This window comes from Erythrolamprus reginae, chromosome 2 (assembly GCF_031021105.1).
Source record: "Erythrolamprus reginae isolate rEryReg1 chromosome 2, rEryReg1.hap1, whole genome shotgun sequence".
NCBI classification, from domain to species: Eukaryota; Metazoa; Chordata; class Lepidosauria; order Squamata; family Dipsadidae; genus Erythrolamprus; species Erythrolamprus reginae.
In genome coordinates, this window is record NC_091951.1 from 126,536,035 (window position 1) to 126,553,481 (window position 17,447).

At 37.1% G+C, this 17,447-nt stretch overlaps 1 protein-coding gene across 7 annotated transcripts in view; it reads right to left on the reverse strand.

The window, feature by feature from the left end:
• Positions 1 to 3,403: 3,403 nt before the first annotated feature.
• CSNK1A1 (casein kinase 1 alpha 1) overlaps positions 3,404 to 17,447 on the reverse strand; it is a 43,747-nt gene continuing 29,703 nt past the window's right edge. For 3 of the 7 annotated variants that reach the window (XM_070739435.1, XM_070739434.1, XM_070739436.1), the window contains one exon: positions 15,737 to 17,229. In XM_070739435.1, the coding sequence (XP_070595536.1) occupies positions 15,815 to 17,229 (1,415 nt within the window). In that variant the 3' untranslated portion in view covers positions 15,737 to 15,814. Of the gene's footprint in view, positions 4,870 to 13,722; positions 14,207 to 15,736; positions 17,230 to 17,447 lie in introns of those variants that run through there. The other 4 variants (XM_070739439.1, XM_070739441.1, XM_070739440.1 and 1 more) reach the window with 2 other exon arrangements.

The window sequence follows — 17,447 nt, forward strand, 5'->3', positions numbered from 1 at the left end:
CTTTCTCTCCAAATCTTTTCAGAGATATTCCTAACCTTCTAGAAGAAATACAGATACCATCCAATGGAATATAGAGGGGGAAATCAAATACTGTACATTCAGGTGGCTATTGTAACCCAAGAAAGGGTACTGAGCAAGCTTTCCTATACCATCAACAAAAGTAAACATGGTGAATGTGTTTCCAGGCTCCCACTGCAAATCAGAAGCCTATTAATATAAAATGAAAGGCACATAATCATAGTCAATGTACTTTTTTAAGACATTATCTTAGTGTTTTTCTAAAATGCAGCAACAGTACATGCTCCAAGTTTGAAAATGTGTTTGAAAAGTGATACTAGAAGGCAAGCTAGCCAGAATTAAAATAAGCAATTATTTCAGCTATCAAAAAATAAGTCTATCAACAAAACAGAACATAGCAACACAGGTTTTTCAAAAAACATCTAGAGCAGGGCTGTCAAACTCCTGTCCTGTGGAGAACTAGCCATGCCCACGCCCAGTTTAGTGAATGGAAAAAAAGTTCCGATACATCACATGATGCCATGACATGAGTTTGGCACCCGATTTAGAAATACCACATTCTGCTAAAGACCTTTACAATCCTGTAATGTAAGTAATCTTTTCTCACCCTGATGTTAGTGAACATAGAAGTATGAAACCCTTCCAAGTAGTATAATACAGTCTACACAAATACTTTCCCCATATATACTTACTTTAAATCTCTCTATGATGACTGGCAATTAAAAAGCATTGTTATTATTTTGTTAGTAATTATTTTTAGATGTTACTGCTTCTCTTACTCTAATCCTTAACAATACCACAGAAATACACTTCAAAGCTGCAATACCATTGTTCTGATACCATTGTTCATCCCCGGAGCAGGCAAATTTACAAATCAAACACACAAGGATAGTAACTGATTAATAATATTTTACTAAGACCTATGATTTCTACATTATTTTCACTTAGAGGATATTATACATTATCATATGCCTACTTTTAAGAAGTTTTCTACAGAAATATGATAGAAAGCTCATTTGTTCAGTGAACTTGAACAAAAATAATCTAAATCCATACAATAGTACTCTCTTAAGAATGAAAAATAACTTTTCTGGTGAGGAATTCTATTAAGTATGCAATTCTTAACAAACCCTTCCAAAGTAATTTGTTCAGCTGATCTGCAAGTGATCTCTCGCAATGGCATTGCTACTTACCTTTTAAGAGTCAACTTCCTCAGCAGTAGATGCTGAAATTTCAACTGCAAAGCAATCAAGAGTCTAGCATTTTGTGACACTAGTCAAATGTAGCTTTGCTACAATGCACCAATGGTTAAACATTCTTTTTACTAGAATGATACATTAGTATATTTTATTTTATGTACGCTGAGAGCATATGCACCAAGACAAATTCTTTGTGTGTCCAATCACACTTGGCCAATAAAAATTCTATTGTATTCTACTAAATAAGTAGTTGTAGTACAGTAATAGTAGCGAATCTGGGATGTTAAATTTTAATTTAAAGCTTTCCAATTTCAGCAGAAGCAGTTATAGAATGGGTTGTGTGTAACACTTCTATCAGATAGAATGGCAGGCATTTTCATATTTAAAAAAACCCTGAATTATAATAGTTTTACTTTCCCACTATCAACAATTCTCCAGACCAATTATTATTTTACAAGTATGTTACATTCAAGCCAAATTTAGCTCATTGCAGAGATGGTGACACCTTTGTAATCATAAAACTGGAAGACAAATTTTTAGCTGCCCAGAATTACCCTGTGGTAACACAAGTGGGCAATACATTTTATAAAGAAATAAAAAGTAAAATGTTCTCCAAAAACAAAGACATGAAACCTCCATGAGACAAGATGATCGACGGATAGCCAATTAAGAGTTATACAAAAGAAAGAAAAATAAGTTTTCTGTTGATACTCTTTATTTTGTATATATTTTTTCTCTTGACAAGTATGTGTTACGCAATCCCGTGTTTTGAAACTCTTGAAACTGGACATTTCACTTATCTGATACTTTAATCCAGAAGGATTTATAACCAATATTGGGTAAAAAATTCATTTTATTCTCACGAGGATTTTATTTTCCTTGCCCTACAATTATTTTCTATGGCCCAAGGCCTAATCCAACTCATTGGAGTTCAAGTAAAGGTTTTTGACATACGAAATATAAATTAATCTTGCATCGACCAAACACCCCTCTAAATTCAATCTGGAACACTAATACTTTTTTCTAGAGACCGGGGGATCCTGTGAGGTGTGGGGGAAAGCAAAGGGAAATTCTCTGCATGGAAAATATACTCTGACCAGCATGTAATCTGTCACTAAAACCCAACCATTATTCTGAACATTAATCTGTACATTCAGTACTTACCGGTCATGATTAAAGAGAACTACTGCAGCCACTTGATAGCAATTAGAGTACCAGCATTAGCTCTCTGGATCAAGTTTTATTAGCATATTTAACTGGTCAGTATATTCAGGAAAAGTGGGTGGGGGAAGGAAAGCTACATTGAGCCAATTAAATCAGTTGTCCCTTTCAAATATTAATTTTTAATTAACTATTATCATCAGTCAAGATGTTATAAATCCCAATATTAAGAAGGAATGACTAATAAATAGCCTGCCAAAAAATCAGCAGACACTGTTTTGGGATAGGTAATTAATTTGCCCCTCCCCCTCATTTCTTTTGCAAATATTGTTTTGGTCAATATAAAAATTCCTTAATAATATTAAACTACTATTCCATCTGATCGTTTTCAAGTTAGGAATTCATCAGTGCAAAATCCATAAGCAGAAAGCTTTCTGTCTAGTTTTGTGTGCATTTTGTTATTTCATACTGTATCGACAATGAAATGTTTATACAGCATCTTAAGCTAAGCTAAGCTTAAGCTAAGCATATTCACCCTGAAAGGAATTTAGCTACTATAAAAATGTGAATTTCTGCTTTTACATAGCTGGATATATTTACATGTGGCTCATCTTCCATTAGCACGATTGAACTACATATATAAGCAACTTGTTATTTCCATCCTTCACCATCATTTGTACAGTTTCAATTTTTAAAGAAAATGAAACTTACATTCATAAGAATTATAAAACCTGAATGAGTTTTGGGAAATTTCTAAGTTTGTTTTCAAGAAAAAAGACCCACCTGAGCAAAACTGTACAAAGCATATCCAAAAATTTGCACACTCTATATGTTAATGATGTCCTCCAAGTATTCATGCTCAAACGACAATAGTATAAAACATAAGTATTCGCTTTGTGGAAAAGGAGTTGTTTAAGGGAGCTTCAATGTCTCATATTGAAATATGAACTGGGACATAATCTGATAAACACAGAAGAGGTGTGCAAGTCATAAAAAACCATATACACAATAGGCATCTGGCAGCATTTTCAGACAACTTTTAAAATTTATTCTGACATGCTATAAAGGAATAAGTTACACTGTTATATGAATCACCAGCAGTAAGAATATTTTTCAGCTGGATTGAAGTGAAAAGATAGCCTAAGGCAGTAACCAGTAACCAATGTGAGAGGCTGCCTGAGACCAAGAGTAAACCTGTCATATTTGTGTCACAAAAACTCCAAAGAAAATTCTTCCTTTTAAATACTCTTCATACCCTTTCATTTTAGATCTGCAAAAAATAAACAGTCTAGCCAATGCCAAGTTATGGCAGGATTTGTAAGCTGTTGCAATGGGTCTGAAAAGATTCCTTTATTTCCATCTGATCTCTTTGTTACAGCAGACTGGGTATCAATGCAACAGATTATAAAAATGCAAGCGTGCCCCTCCCCATCAGGAAAACAAATACAAAATTTATTTAAAAACAAAAGTGAGGAAGAGTTACAACACTAGATCTAAAGTGATTAAGAAACAGGACTGTTGCTTTAACAAATAGTATTGTAACTGCCATTTTTTTTAAAAAAGGTGGTGTCTAATTTAGCTTGCAAATTATCAAGGCAAATTTAAAAAAAAGATTCCTAATAGGAACAGTTTAGTTTTTAATGAACTTGTAAACAAAAATGCTCCCATTTCGAAATAAAAACAAAATCCCAGATCTTCTAGATGTTTACAGTGATTACATTTATCTAAGCAACTTTTACAGTTTCAGTTGGAGGATGTTAACTAAATTTGTGACAAATATGCTGTTTCTCCTTTTATACCAATAACATTATAGAGTTAATGCAAGTCCTAAAGATAATCTAGTAGTCACTAAATTTCTCTTAAGTCTTCACTTTAGATGCTGTTATTTCTATGCACAGGTAAGCAGGCAGAGTCTTTCATATGCTTAAAACTGGAATCTTTGGTTACTACCACAATAGCTGGCTTGTTACATCACTCAAGTTACCAGCAAGTTTATGAATGTTTTAAGTGTACAACTTTCAGAACCAGGGAGGAATACCCAGAAGGAGTGCACAATTGTGAGCATTTACAATTATCGCAACTGTTCTGAAGACTTGTTCATGCCATTCTTCCAAAATAATGAGATCTCATAAGCAGTGTAGTTCAAAGTAAAAAGGTTACAAAAATTGGCATATGCACAATTCTCTCCACCACTTGTGTGTCAACCACTCGGTTAATTTTTCCACTTGAAAAAATGCAATAGAAAACTGGACACCATGTTCAACTATCTCAGTAATATTCACAATTACAGCTGCTACAACTCAGAGATGCAGCATCAATGGTGCTGCCCAGAGCCAGTTTATACTGAAAGCAAGTTCTTTACATCAAGTAGATGGTTGCCCACAACCACTGGTATGTGTATTTATGAACTAAGATTTCTAGGATTTGGGAGGTGATACATCCTGCTCCATTCAGCTCTGCCTCATATGTTCTCTTCTTCATGCTCAAAAACCTGGAAAACAAATAAAGCACTTTGATATTTGGAAAGAGCCAACCGAGTGGAAAATCTAAAGAGAGATTATGATTTCAATAGGAAAGAAATCTATTCCATTCAAAATTAGACTGATCTTCCACTGAATAAATGCTTTATTCAGTTACTGACAATAGTGCCCCCAAGGTTGAGTATCCCATTTATGCACCAAGAGAAAAACATGCAAGAACCCTACTTTTAAGAGAAAACCGAACCCAGCCACCAGCTTTTTTTTTTTGACAGGTCAACACCGTTAATTTGGCAGCCGTATCAAATTCCATAGAAGATCAATTATGCTCAGGCTGCCAATCATTAAGTATTTTTAGCTGAGGATCCTTTTGAGTTAATGAAGTATACTTAAACAATTTTGCATATTGCCAGTTTCAAACACTGCATCACAAGTTGATCAAGTCATGGTTTAACTACTTAAAAACAAACTTTTCACATGTCTCTTAGGTGTACCGAAGAGAATCATACTCCTAATATATTTTAGTAAAGGCCATATGTTTTATGAAGTACTTCAGATACACTATATAGATAATGTACAGCAGAAAAGTGATAAACTAAACAGTTTACACTGCATATTAATTTTATCATCTGAAATTGCCCCCATGAAATTAACATTTGCAGCCCAAAATCAAATATATGTAAGTTGATAGTATAAGACAGGCACTAAGATTCACAGATAACAGTATAACATTGCCACATAGGCTGCTTGTTTGTATGTATGTTTATTTTCAATACATAGTCTGTACATGGAAATACATTTTATATATATCTGAAATTCTAAACCCATCAATTTTGTCATTCCAAAATGGCACATATAGGAGATCTACAACATTATCTAGCTATTCCCAGAAAGAAAATCGATAAGCACAACAATTTTGTTACCTACAGAAGTTCTAGCCCATTCAAACAACCCATTTTACTGCAACACAAATCCTCATCTAGTACATGATCCAGTTACATTTCAAGTTGTATATAACTGAGGTGAGTTACTTCACCTGCTTAATTAGTTCCAAAATAACACCCTTAATCTTTCAAACAAATCCTATCGCCATTTAATGCTGTTGCTTAAAAATTACAAGCTACTGTTACGTGGTTCAAGGCACTGTATCAAACAAATGGACATATTAGCCAAATTGTTTCAATTTCTAATAGGAATGTAGTCTTTCAAAATACCAATGGCTATGGAAAATCAATTCTGCTAAGACTGCCAAGAGTAATATGTAGACAAAAACAGCCTAAAAACAGTTAACATCTAGTAACTCAGAGACGGGCGGCATATAAATCCAATTAATAAATAAAATAAACAGATAAATAAATAAACGACATTCCCTGCAAACATACAGCTTGTTACTTTCCACCCAAAAATCTCCAATCAACACTGAGCTGTACAGCTTGTGATATTACAGGAAATCTTTCATTTCTACTATTGAAGGAAAAATCTTAAAATCGTAAATAATGCAAGGAAGAAATGGAAAGCTAGAATAAGTTAAGAAAATTAAATGGAAAAAATTGTTACTTCTGCTTCCAGATTATGGTGTAAAATGCTTGTACTATGTTTTGTTAAAGAGCTGCAATCTCAATGACTAAAGTAGCAGACAGGATGAATATATCTTCTGACCATTCACTGCAATTATGGAAGCAATTCATTATACCTATATCTTCCACTCTACAATGCTGCCTTGGTTGAACGTGAGAGGAAAATACAACTCTTCCCATCTATTCAAAATTGTAAAATTATCCTTTTCTATGTAACACTAACAGACATTCAATTAAAACTGACATATCTTATTTGCTATGTCTGTTAAATTGAATATTGACCTATCTAGCAAAAATGTTTAATAAAGAAATGTTAAGATGATAGTTTTAGGAATGATACTAAAGAATGTTCTGCTTTATGATACATATCAAGGCTGTGAAGGCTTTGAAAAAGACAAGATGCAAGGTCATTTTTTTCCAGACTCATGCAGAAATAAGATACTTGACAGTATCTAGTCTTTTTCTGTTGAGTCTAGGTCTCTAAAAAATGGTGTTTTTATCAGTTTTTTTTACCTCAAGTAGAATCCTCTTTATAATTGGAGGATTTAATTTATCGGTACAATTTATAGGTCAATTCTGGGGGACTCACAGCTTAAAAAGTAGGAAAAGTATAAAAAAGGAGGAAAAAATGAGTGGCCTCAGAACTAATTTTTAAACATGCAACCCATCCAATCACACTGACTGAGAAGTATTTGAACTAGGGACTTCATACCAGTCCAGGATTCTATACCCATAAACACATTTAAGGGCAGTTCAAACAAGCTGCAACTTAACAACACTTTGCACGCTTGATTGTACAGTGATCCCTCCATTATCGCGAGGGTTCCGTTCCAGGACCCCTCACGATAATCGATTTTTCGCGATGTAGGGTTCCGGAAGTAAAAACACCATCTGCGCATGCGCACCTTTTTTTCATGGCCGCGCATGCGCAGATGGTGGGGTTTGCGTGTGGGCGGCGGGGAAGACCCAGCGAAGGTTCCTTTGGCCGCCCAGCAGCTGATCTGCTCGGTAGCGCAGCAGCAGTGAGGAGCCGAAGATCGGGGTTTCCCAGCTGCCCACGCAAAGGGGAAACCCCGATCTTCGGCTCCTCGCTGCTGCTGCGCTACCGAGCAGATCAGCTGCTGGGCGGCCAAAGGAACCTTCCCTGGGTCTTCCCCGCCGCCTCGGCTCCTCGCTGATGCCCGCCTGCCGTTTGCCGCTTGCCCGTTCACCCGCCCGCCCGCCATTTGCCGCTTGCCCGTTCACCCGCCCACCCGCTGTTTGCCGCTCACCCATTCACCTGCCGCTCGAGAGCAAGAGGAATGAAGAGAGTGACGTCATCGTGGGAAAAATCGCGATATAGCGTTTCGCGAAGATCGAGATCGCGAAGATCGAGGGATCACTGTACTTGTAAAACACTAATCTTTATTGCATTCTTTGTCAAAGTGACAAAATTAGTAGACCAGAGGAATGCTGTTGATTTAATTTACTTGGAATTCAGTAAGGCATTTGATAAAGTAGACCATAATCTATTATTAGATAAAGTTGAAAAATATGGATTAGACAGCAATACCACCAGATTCAAAATTGTCTAACCAACCACACTCAACGCGTAGTGCTCAATGGAACTGCATCTACATGAAGGGAAGTATGCAGTGGAGTACCTCAAGACTTTGTTTTAGGCCCAGTACTCTTCAATATCTTCATCAATGACTTGGACAAAGGATAGATGGGGAACTCATCAAATTTGCAGATGACACCAAGTTGGCAGGAATAGCCAACTCTCCAAAAAAAAAAAAATAGGCTCAAGATACAGAAGGATCTTGACAGACTTGAGCACTGGGCGCTATCAAACAAAATGAAATTCAATGGTGAAAAAAGTTAGGTTCTATATTTAGGCAACCTCCCAGCCCCCCCCAAAAAATTATGTGGTACCTTGCTCAACAGTAGTAACTGTGAGAGGGATCTGCATTCAGTTTTGGTCACCACGATGTAAAAAGAATGTTGAGACTCTTAGAAAGAGTGCAGAGAAGAGAAACAAAGATGATTAGGGGACTGGAGGCTAAAATATATGAAGAACGGTTGCACGAACTGGCTATGTCTAGTTTAATGAAAAGGACAAGGGGAGACATAATAGTAATGTTCCAATGTCTCAGGGGTTGCCACAAAGAAGAGGGAGACAGGCTATTCTCCAAAGCACCTGAGGGTAGGACAGGAAGCAATGGGTGGAAACTAAACATGGAGAGAAGTAATTTAGAACTGAGTAGAAATTTCCTGACAATTAGAATGATTAATCAGTGGAACAGCTTGCCTCCAGAAGTTGTGAAGTTTTTAAGATGTTGGATCACCATTTATCTGAAGTAGAGTAGGGTTTCCTACCTAATCAGGAGGTTGGACTAGAAGACCTCCAATGTCCCTTCCAACGCTGTTATTATAATACATTTCAAATGTAGGTTACATCCTTTATTAAATTATGTCTTTTCCAGATGCAAATTAAACACTCTCCAATAACTTAAGCTGGTTATCACAGATAGAAAAAATGAATATAAGCACTGTATCTAGGATACCAATGTCCTAGCAAAAATAAAAAAAACATTTGTTTTCAAAATCAGGTATGGATGTTTCCATGACCATCTTGCCCAATTACACTCAGGCAACTACATCGTATACTGAGCCAAAATAAATACTAAAACAATAAAAAATCAACTACATCCTCGTCCAAAACTATACATGAGGCTGCATCTAGTACATTCAGTACCTATTGCACTGGTATTTTAGAGGAAATAATACTGTGGTCAGAACAATTATTAAGTTCAATAAAGGGTCATGAAAGTCTTAATCATTTCTTATAGAAGATAAATAGTCCAGGTGTTTAAAGCAAAGGTGCAAAGCAGTAGAGAGTGCACAAGTCTGGAAAGGAATACACAATCATCATGCCACGACTGAATGCCTTACAAAATACTCTAATCAAAATAAACTTAACATTTTGATTCAGTCCTATAAAAGAGTGACTTTTGCAGACTGGCAATTAAAATTAATTTGCATTAAAGTAGTAATCAGACTTCATCCTTTGGAGTTTTTCTCGATACATTTGTTTATTTAATAGGTAAACCTGCATCCAAACAAGTACAGGTAGTCCTCAATCTACAACAGTTTATTCAGCGACTGCTTGAAATTACAACGGCTTCTGACCGTTTTTCACACTTACAACCGTTTCAGCATTTCCATGTGATCAAAATTTCAAATGGCTGGCAACTGACTCATAACTGCTGTAGTTTCCTGATGCCATGTGATTACTTTTTATGACTTTCTGAGAAGTAAAGTCAATGGGGAAGCTAGATGCACCTAACAACTGTATTACTAACTTAACAACTGTGGTAATTCATTTAACAAGTATTGCAAGAAAGATTGTAAAATGGGACAAAATTCACTTAACAATTGTCTTGGTTAGCAACAGAAATTTTGGCCTCACTTGAGGACTACCTGTGCCATATTATATACAAAGAGATACTTTAAAAAAGAAATATAAAGAGATACTTAAAAGAAAATTAAGGCTTTTAAATTAACTATTTCAAGTGGGTTATATTACAGTGTTGTTCCAACATTTCTAATCAGCAATTCATATAGCGTTCAGACTTTTTTATATCCCATCTTATTTGTCACCCTTGGATGAACAATTTTTAAATGAGCAAAAAGTCTGAATTACCCACTGAAGTAGCAATTGTAAATTAATGCTTTGTATTTAAAAAGCTTTTAATATAACTTTGTTCTATTATTCCTATTATCAGAATTCCTTTATATTGCACTGTCATATTAATCTGCCCTAATTCAACATTCCAATTAGGGTTTTTTATAGCCTCCGTGCCTCTGCCATAACAGAGGTCTAGCTGTGTGCATAACATTAAAGAATAAGAAATATAATTTGTCTTTTCTTTTAATATATAGATATCAAGCAAGATGATCTATTGGGGCACCACATTTTCTGGTATATTACTGGCATTCTGTTCACCCAAACAAAAAGCCAACCAATCAGCCAAAAATGGCATTAAAAAACCCCCAAACCACTGAGACATCCCAGATTATGAGCTAGAATATATATGAAAGATGGACTGATACAACTTGAGTTGTATAACATATAATATATTAAGTTTCAGTATGCTGAAGTTCAGAGCCTTTCAGAACGCCAGCCTCGCTAGCATTTCCTCTTCAGAAGATAAAACACTAGTGAATGTGATCATGCTTAGCTTGGAAGACTCCTCCAAATTTGGAGAAGGAACCTTCTTGAACCATGGTAATAAGGTGCAGAATTAAGTGAGGTGAAGAAAAGTGGACTCAGAAGTGGCGCTACTGGGAGAAGGGTCCACGTTCTGCTGGGCCTAGCCGATTGTTGCTTCTGGTCTTGTGGCACTAGGTCTCCTGCATTCCCTGAGACAGTACCACAATGACAAGAGATCAAAGTAAGGCAAACACATGGGTGCCTTGCTTATTAAATGACTGCAGTGATTTATGACCAAAATGCCAAGCTCAGTTGACCAATGATCCCTCTAACGTTAGAAAACGGTGTGCGGCCATTGGAAACTGCTGTGCGCCTTTCTCTCATTACGTACGTGGCCATGCAGCCACACAACTTGACCGTGACTACATGCACTTTCATCCTTTCTACCATCACCCCCCTCCCCAAGATATAATTATTGTAGTATATGTTTTATGTAACTCTCCTGCCTAACAGAATCTGAATAATTTTCCAATTCCAGCCCTTCCCCCTCCTTATCCAATATAACCCTTCTATTTGCAAGTCTACTGGTAGAAACACCTTTTTCTCTCCACCTCTATCCAATTAAGCCCTCTCTTTCCCCATTTTATGCACATTCTTACAAGTTAATGTTTCTTTCATATGTGTGCCATTTGAAAGGAATTTTGGCATAGTTATTAATATCTACTACCACTACTATTTTCAATTTAGGTGATATTAATTAACTTGTTTTATTCTGGTTTTCAATAAATTCAAACAATATTTAAAACCCTGCTGTTCTGTTCGGGTCTGTGAGACCCGAAATCAAGGTTTGAGACCCTGTAAAAAATTTTCACTGCATATCTGAAACTTGAAATTTCATGACTTTTCATCATTTCAGGGGTTCTCTCTATGAGAATTTTTTTGGGGGGGTGGGAGGTTTCTTTCTTGCTGAAAAAAAAAACCTCCCTAATGTTATGTTCCCGGGTCACCCTGACCCGGACCGAAAACTCTTCATTTGCAGTGCTTATGTTTGGTCTTTTTGAAAGCTTTTTTCACTTGGAAAGTAGTCTGAACATTTCTTCACACAATGGAATGAAAATTGAACTGAAAAAATTAATCCTTATTGGTTTATTTTGCCCATAAATGTGCCTCCCCCCCCGTTTTTGTGAAAGTTTTTTCAATTTATGGATAGTTTTGCTTGCAAAATGCAGTCTATTTTACTGGAGTTGGTGTGGGAATGGTACCTTGAACATTTCTGAATATAAGAAAAATATAAAGGAACTGAAAAAAATGATTCTTACTGTTTTTTTAACATCAGAAATAAGGCCTCCCCCACCCCTGGCTGCTTGCAACAATTTTCACTTTTTATTTTTTTATGCTCCAAATCCGAAATATTCTTTAAAATCTTACGCATTCATTTACTCAATTTAACAATGCTGATCATCAAAAAAATATTTGTGGGGGTGGGGGAAAAATTTTTTTCTTGGCAAAAAAAAAGTCACATTTACTCTGTTCGGGGTCATATAGACCCGGATCAAAATGATTTTTTTTAGGTACTTGAATTTGGTCTTTTTGAAAACTTTTTCCACTGGAAAACTAGTTTGAACATTTATGAACATAATGATATGAAAATTGAACTGGAAAAATTGAGACTTATATTTTTATTTTGATCAAAAAGCCCCTCCCCCCATCCTTTTTGAATTTCGTGTCAATTTATATTTTTTAAGGCTACAAATCCCTAAGGAATTTTCCCCCAAAAGGTTTGATATACTAAATTGAACAATCCTGAACATAAGAAAAATATAAATGAACTGAAAAAAATGACTCTTATTGGTTTATTGTTTTATACTCGAGTATAAGCCTACTCGAGTATAAGCCTATTTGAGTATAAGCATGGGGGCCCATTTATGAGCAAAATAAACCAATAAGGATCATTTTTTCAGTTTAATTTTCATATCATTATGTTCAGAAAGGTTCAAGCTACCAATCCCACACCAAAATAGAATAGTAAAATAGAATGCATTTTGCAGGCAAAATTATCAATAAACTCAAAAGTTTCGATATACTAAATTGAACAATCCTAAACATAAGAAAAATAGAAATGAACTGAAAAAAAAATGATTCTTATTGGTTTATTTTTGAATATAAGACCATATCATTTTATACTCGAGTATAAGCCTACTCGAGTATAAGCCTATTTGAGTATAAGCATGGGGGCCCATTTATGAGCAAAATAAACCAATAAGGATTAATTTTCTCAGTTCAATTTTCATATCATTGTGTGCAGAAATGTTCAAGCTACCAATCCCACACCAACTTTAGTAAAATAGAATGGATTTTGCAAGCAAAACTATCCATAAATTGAAAAAACTTTCACAAAAACGGGGGGGGAGGCACATTTATGTGCAAAATAAACCAATAAGGATTAATTTTTTCAGTTCAATTTTCATTCCATTGTGTGCAGAAATGTTCAAACATGTTTCCAGGTGAAAAAAGCTTTCAAAAAGACCAAACATAAGCACTGCAAATGAAGAGTTTTCGGTCCGGGTCAGGGTGACCCGGGAACATAACATTAGGAACTTTTTTCGAACAGAACAGCAGGGTTAAAAGAGCTATGCAAATAGGCTCAAGGGAGACTGCATATTATTTCTAGGTTTGCTTTAGCCCCATCTTTTTAAAAAAGTGGCCACAATTTTTCAATCTCTACTTTTGTATACTGCTCAGTATTTACTAATTAGAATTACTGAACGGCTGGTGGTAGAATCAAGTCCTCTTGCTTTCAGAACAGCTGTTGCCAAATTATAATTGTATAGCAATATGTTGTGCAATTTCAGCATTATCATCCTTACTTCTGGAACTGAAAGATATTCCAGAAAGCAGCTTGAAGGATATTCCACAAAGTGGTATTTTACTGATTTTGGTCTTCTTGATTTCTGTATCTCTTCTCATCCTGACATAATTATGACAAAAATGCATATTAGCCTTTTAATAAAAATATTTTTAGAGTTTGGAATTCTTGCTAGCATTCAATAATATATACGTTTAAGTCTCAATAATTTAAGTAAGGAACAATTCTCTTTTTCCATTGATTCAAAAACATATATCATTGGTTTATTTGTGAATATGGTCACATAGTTCAATTAATAGTGGTTTCTTCTAGATTTGCACACTTTTCTATTTTCTTCTTATACATTTTATCCAATAATTTCCTTATGATCTTTGTTTTGCTCTGATGGACTGCATCCTGGCAAAGAGACTATATTGTACCAAAGTGTTCTCATCCATAAGAAAAAAAGAGACTTTGCTGCATAAAAAGAGACACTGTTTTCATCAATTACATCTTGCTGTAATCGGTTATCATAAATGTAACTATGCCTATTTGTGGATAGTAGACTTTTATTCTTCTTTTCCAAGCTAAATGGTTTTCTTTTTTCAAATATTTTTTCTCACATTTGATGTAACTGAAACATTTTTAATCAGGTAATTCTAAAATGGTAGGCATTGATGATATGATTGAAAATGGTGTGTGCAGTCAGTTATCAGAGTCTTGTATAGAATTTCCTAAATAAAAAAAAGCATCATTAGTACTGTGGTCTTTTAAATCGTATTCTTTTTATATGGACTAATAATGTGTACTTATAAAAGGAATGTACATCTTTTTATTTCAATTACATAAAAATGGAATGATTGGTTTTACAATTCGAAAATTTAAACCAACCTCAAAACAGAGAACAGTCCTAATTTTGAAAAATTATGACAACATTATTTACTGACCTGAAGATCTTGCATGTGCAGACTTGACTCATTTTGTTTTCCGATTATCTTCAAAGAGGACCAAGCCCCGTGGCGTTTCATTTGGATACTCAGGGCTTGCATTTCTTTGTTACACTTTGCATTTTGTGTGCTTGCCCATCTTATTTACAGATATAGAAACATAATTAACATATTCCCAAATGTGAACCTTTATTGCCTGCTGCCATAAAAAGTTGCTTCTTTTTATTATTTTGTCAATAAATCTCAAATAAATCTATAATTAAAACTAGAAACAGATCCCCTCCAGGAAGGTAGGAGTAATTTCAGTTGAATTTCTTTACTTTCTGTTTCTCTCCCCTATCTCTTATATATAGTATACAGTGTTCCCTCGATTTTTGCGGGGGTTACGTTCCAAGACCTCCCGCGAAAGTCGATTTTCCGCGAAGTAGCGGTGCGGAAGTAAAAACACCATCTGCGCATGCGCACCCTTTTCCCATGGCCACGCAAGGGCTTGAAGTTGGAGGCAGGGAGCGACGAAAGTGCGGAGGCTGGCAAAGATTGTTTTTAATGTCGGCCACCCACCCAGCGCCTCCGGCCTCCTCGCCACTACCCCCCGCCCGCCCGATTCGCCCCTCTCACCAGCTTTCTTGTGGCACAAGTCCTCCTGCAGCAGCGCTGGCGTCTACGGCTTCTCGGCCTCCTCATTTGGCCGCTAGCCACTCTGAGTGCTTTGAGAATGCCCGCCCCACCCCTCTTGTAGTCCCTTGGCTGAGAGCGCTTTCGTCCCAGCTGTCAGCGAGGGGGGCTGCAGGAGGCAGGACAGGCGTTCTCACAGAGAGCAACAGACAGAGCGAGATGGAAAGGAGAGAGGGAGAAAGAGAGAAAGAGCAAGAGGGGGGAGAGTGGAAGGTAGAGAGAGAGAGAAATGATAGAAGAAAGGGGAGGAAAAAAGAGAAATGAGAAAATGATTGAAGCAGAGAATGACAGGAAAGAGAGAGAGAAGTGACTCTTGATTGAAAGCATACAGTATGGTAAAAGCACTTAAATAATGACAGAATAAAAAACCCCAGCCCTCACCTGTGTTTGAAAATGGTTCAAGAGTTCACACACAAACACACACAATTGGGGGGGGGGGGGATTTACATACAGGTACAATATTCATTCATTCACTCACTCATTCATTCATTCTTCTATGTCACTCAGTCCCAACACTTTTAACCCATAAATTACCATCTCCCATCCCCTTAATTACCATTTCCCCTTCCCATTACTGTACAGTACTGTACTGTACCTCTACCTGTACCTGTACAGTACATTGAATAAGACACTTAGTCATCCTGATAGTTATAAATGATAATTATTTATTTACATTTGGGGGGGGGTTATTTGCAAAAAATATTAGCATAACTAGGATAACTAGGGATCTTCTTCTATCACCATTTCATCGGGCACTTCTACAATGGACGCTGAAGGTGTGACAGACCTCTTGGTTTTCGTGACAAACATAGTTATGGGCAGTTGTTGGCGCAGTTTCTTTTTCTGGGCTAACATGGCTCTGTATGGTGCAATGGTGTTGTCAAGGGAGGCCTTAAAGTGTATAGAGCGAGTCATGTTGGGATCCCAAAGTTCCACCATCCGTTGGAGATGTGCAGCAGCTCTGTGCACTTCTGCAAGCCGCTCAAGCGTTAGGCCAACATCTTCTTCTTCCTCAGCTTGTTCAGCTTCCTCTTCTTCCCTCGCTGACCTGGTTAGCTCCTCCAGATCTTTGTCTGTCAGCGGTAGGCTATGCTCATCAAGCAAACCATTGACTTCATCTGGTGTCATGTCAATGAAGCCTTCTCCACCCAGTGCCTGTGCCAGCTTCACAGATTTCTGGACTGCAGCATGTTGAATTTCTTCGGGAGCAAATCCCTTGTAATCATGCACCACTTCTGGCCACAATTTCTTCCAGCAGGCATTCATTGTCTGTGACTTCATATCCATTAAGGCATTCTGAATGTTTTTCAGACACGATGCGATCGTGGACTGACGCCAGTAGCCCTTCAATGTGAAGTTTTCATCAGCGTTCATTGCTTCCACGAGGCTTCCAAGAGAATTGCGCGTGTACAGTGCCTTAAATGCGCGGATAACACCTTGATCCATCGGCTGGATAAGCGATGTGGTGTTTGGTGGCAAGAATTCGACTTGTACCCCAGCATGTTCATGTGCCAGGTCATCATGGCCTCCAGCATTGTCCATTAGGAGAAGCACTTTGAAATTGAGTCCTTTGCCAGCCAAATAATCCTTCACTTGTGGGATAAAGCACTGATGAAACCAGTCCCGCGTGAGGGCTTTTGTAATCCATGCTTTAGGATTATGCATCCAGTACACTGGCAATGCATTCTTATTTCTGTTCTTGAGGGCTCTTGGATTTCGTGACTTATAAATTAGCCCTGGCTTCATCAAAAAGCCTGTTGCATTTCCACACATGATCAAAGTTACCCGATCTTTCTGGGCCTTAAAACCAGGGGCTTTGGCTTCATCTTGCATCAAGAAAGTCCGTGAAGGCATCCTCTTCCAGAACAGGCCTGTTTCGTCCATGTTGAACACTTGTTCTGGAAGGTAGGCCCCTTCTTCAATTAGGTCTTTAAACGTGCCATGGACGTACTGCTCGGCTGCACCTGTATCTGCTGAGGCAGCTTCTCCGTGCAATGACACACTCCTCAGGCCATAGCGCCGTTGAAATTTATCGAACCACCCTTTACTTGCTGTGAATGTGGATGGGGCCGAAGAAGCAGTAGATGTTGATGGCTGGGGGTCTTCAGAGTCATCAGCACCTTCTTTTCCCTCATCTGCAGAGAATGACAGGAAAGAGAGAGAGAAGTGACTCTTGATTGAAAGCATACAGTATGGTAAAAGCACTTAAATAATGACAGAATAAAAAACCCCAGCCCTCACCTGTGTTTGAAAATGGTTCTTTTCCCTCATCTGCATCGCCTCCTTCTGTGTTTGCAAGACGGGTGTAGAGTTGCTGTGCCTTTGTCCGTATGGTGTTGGTATCCAAAGCAAT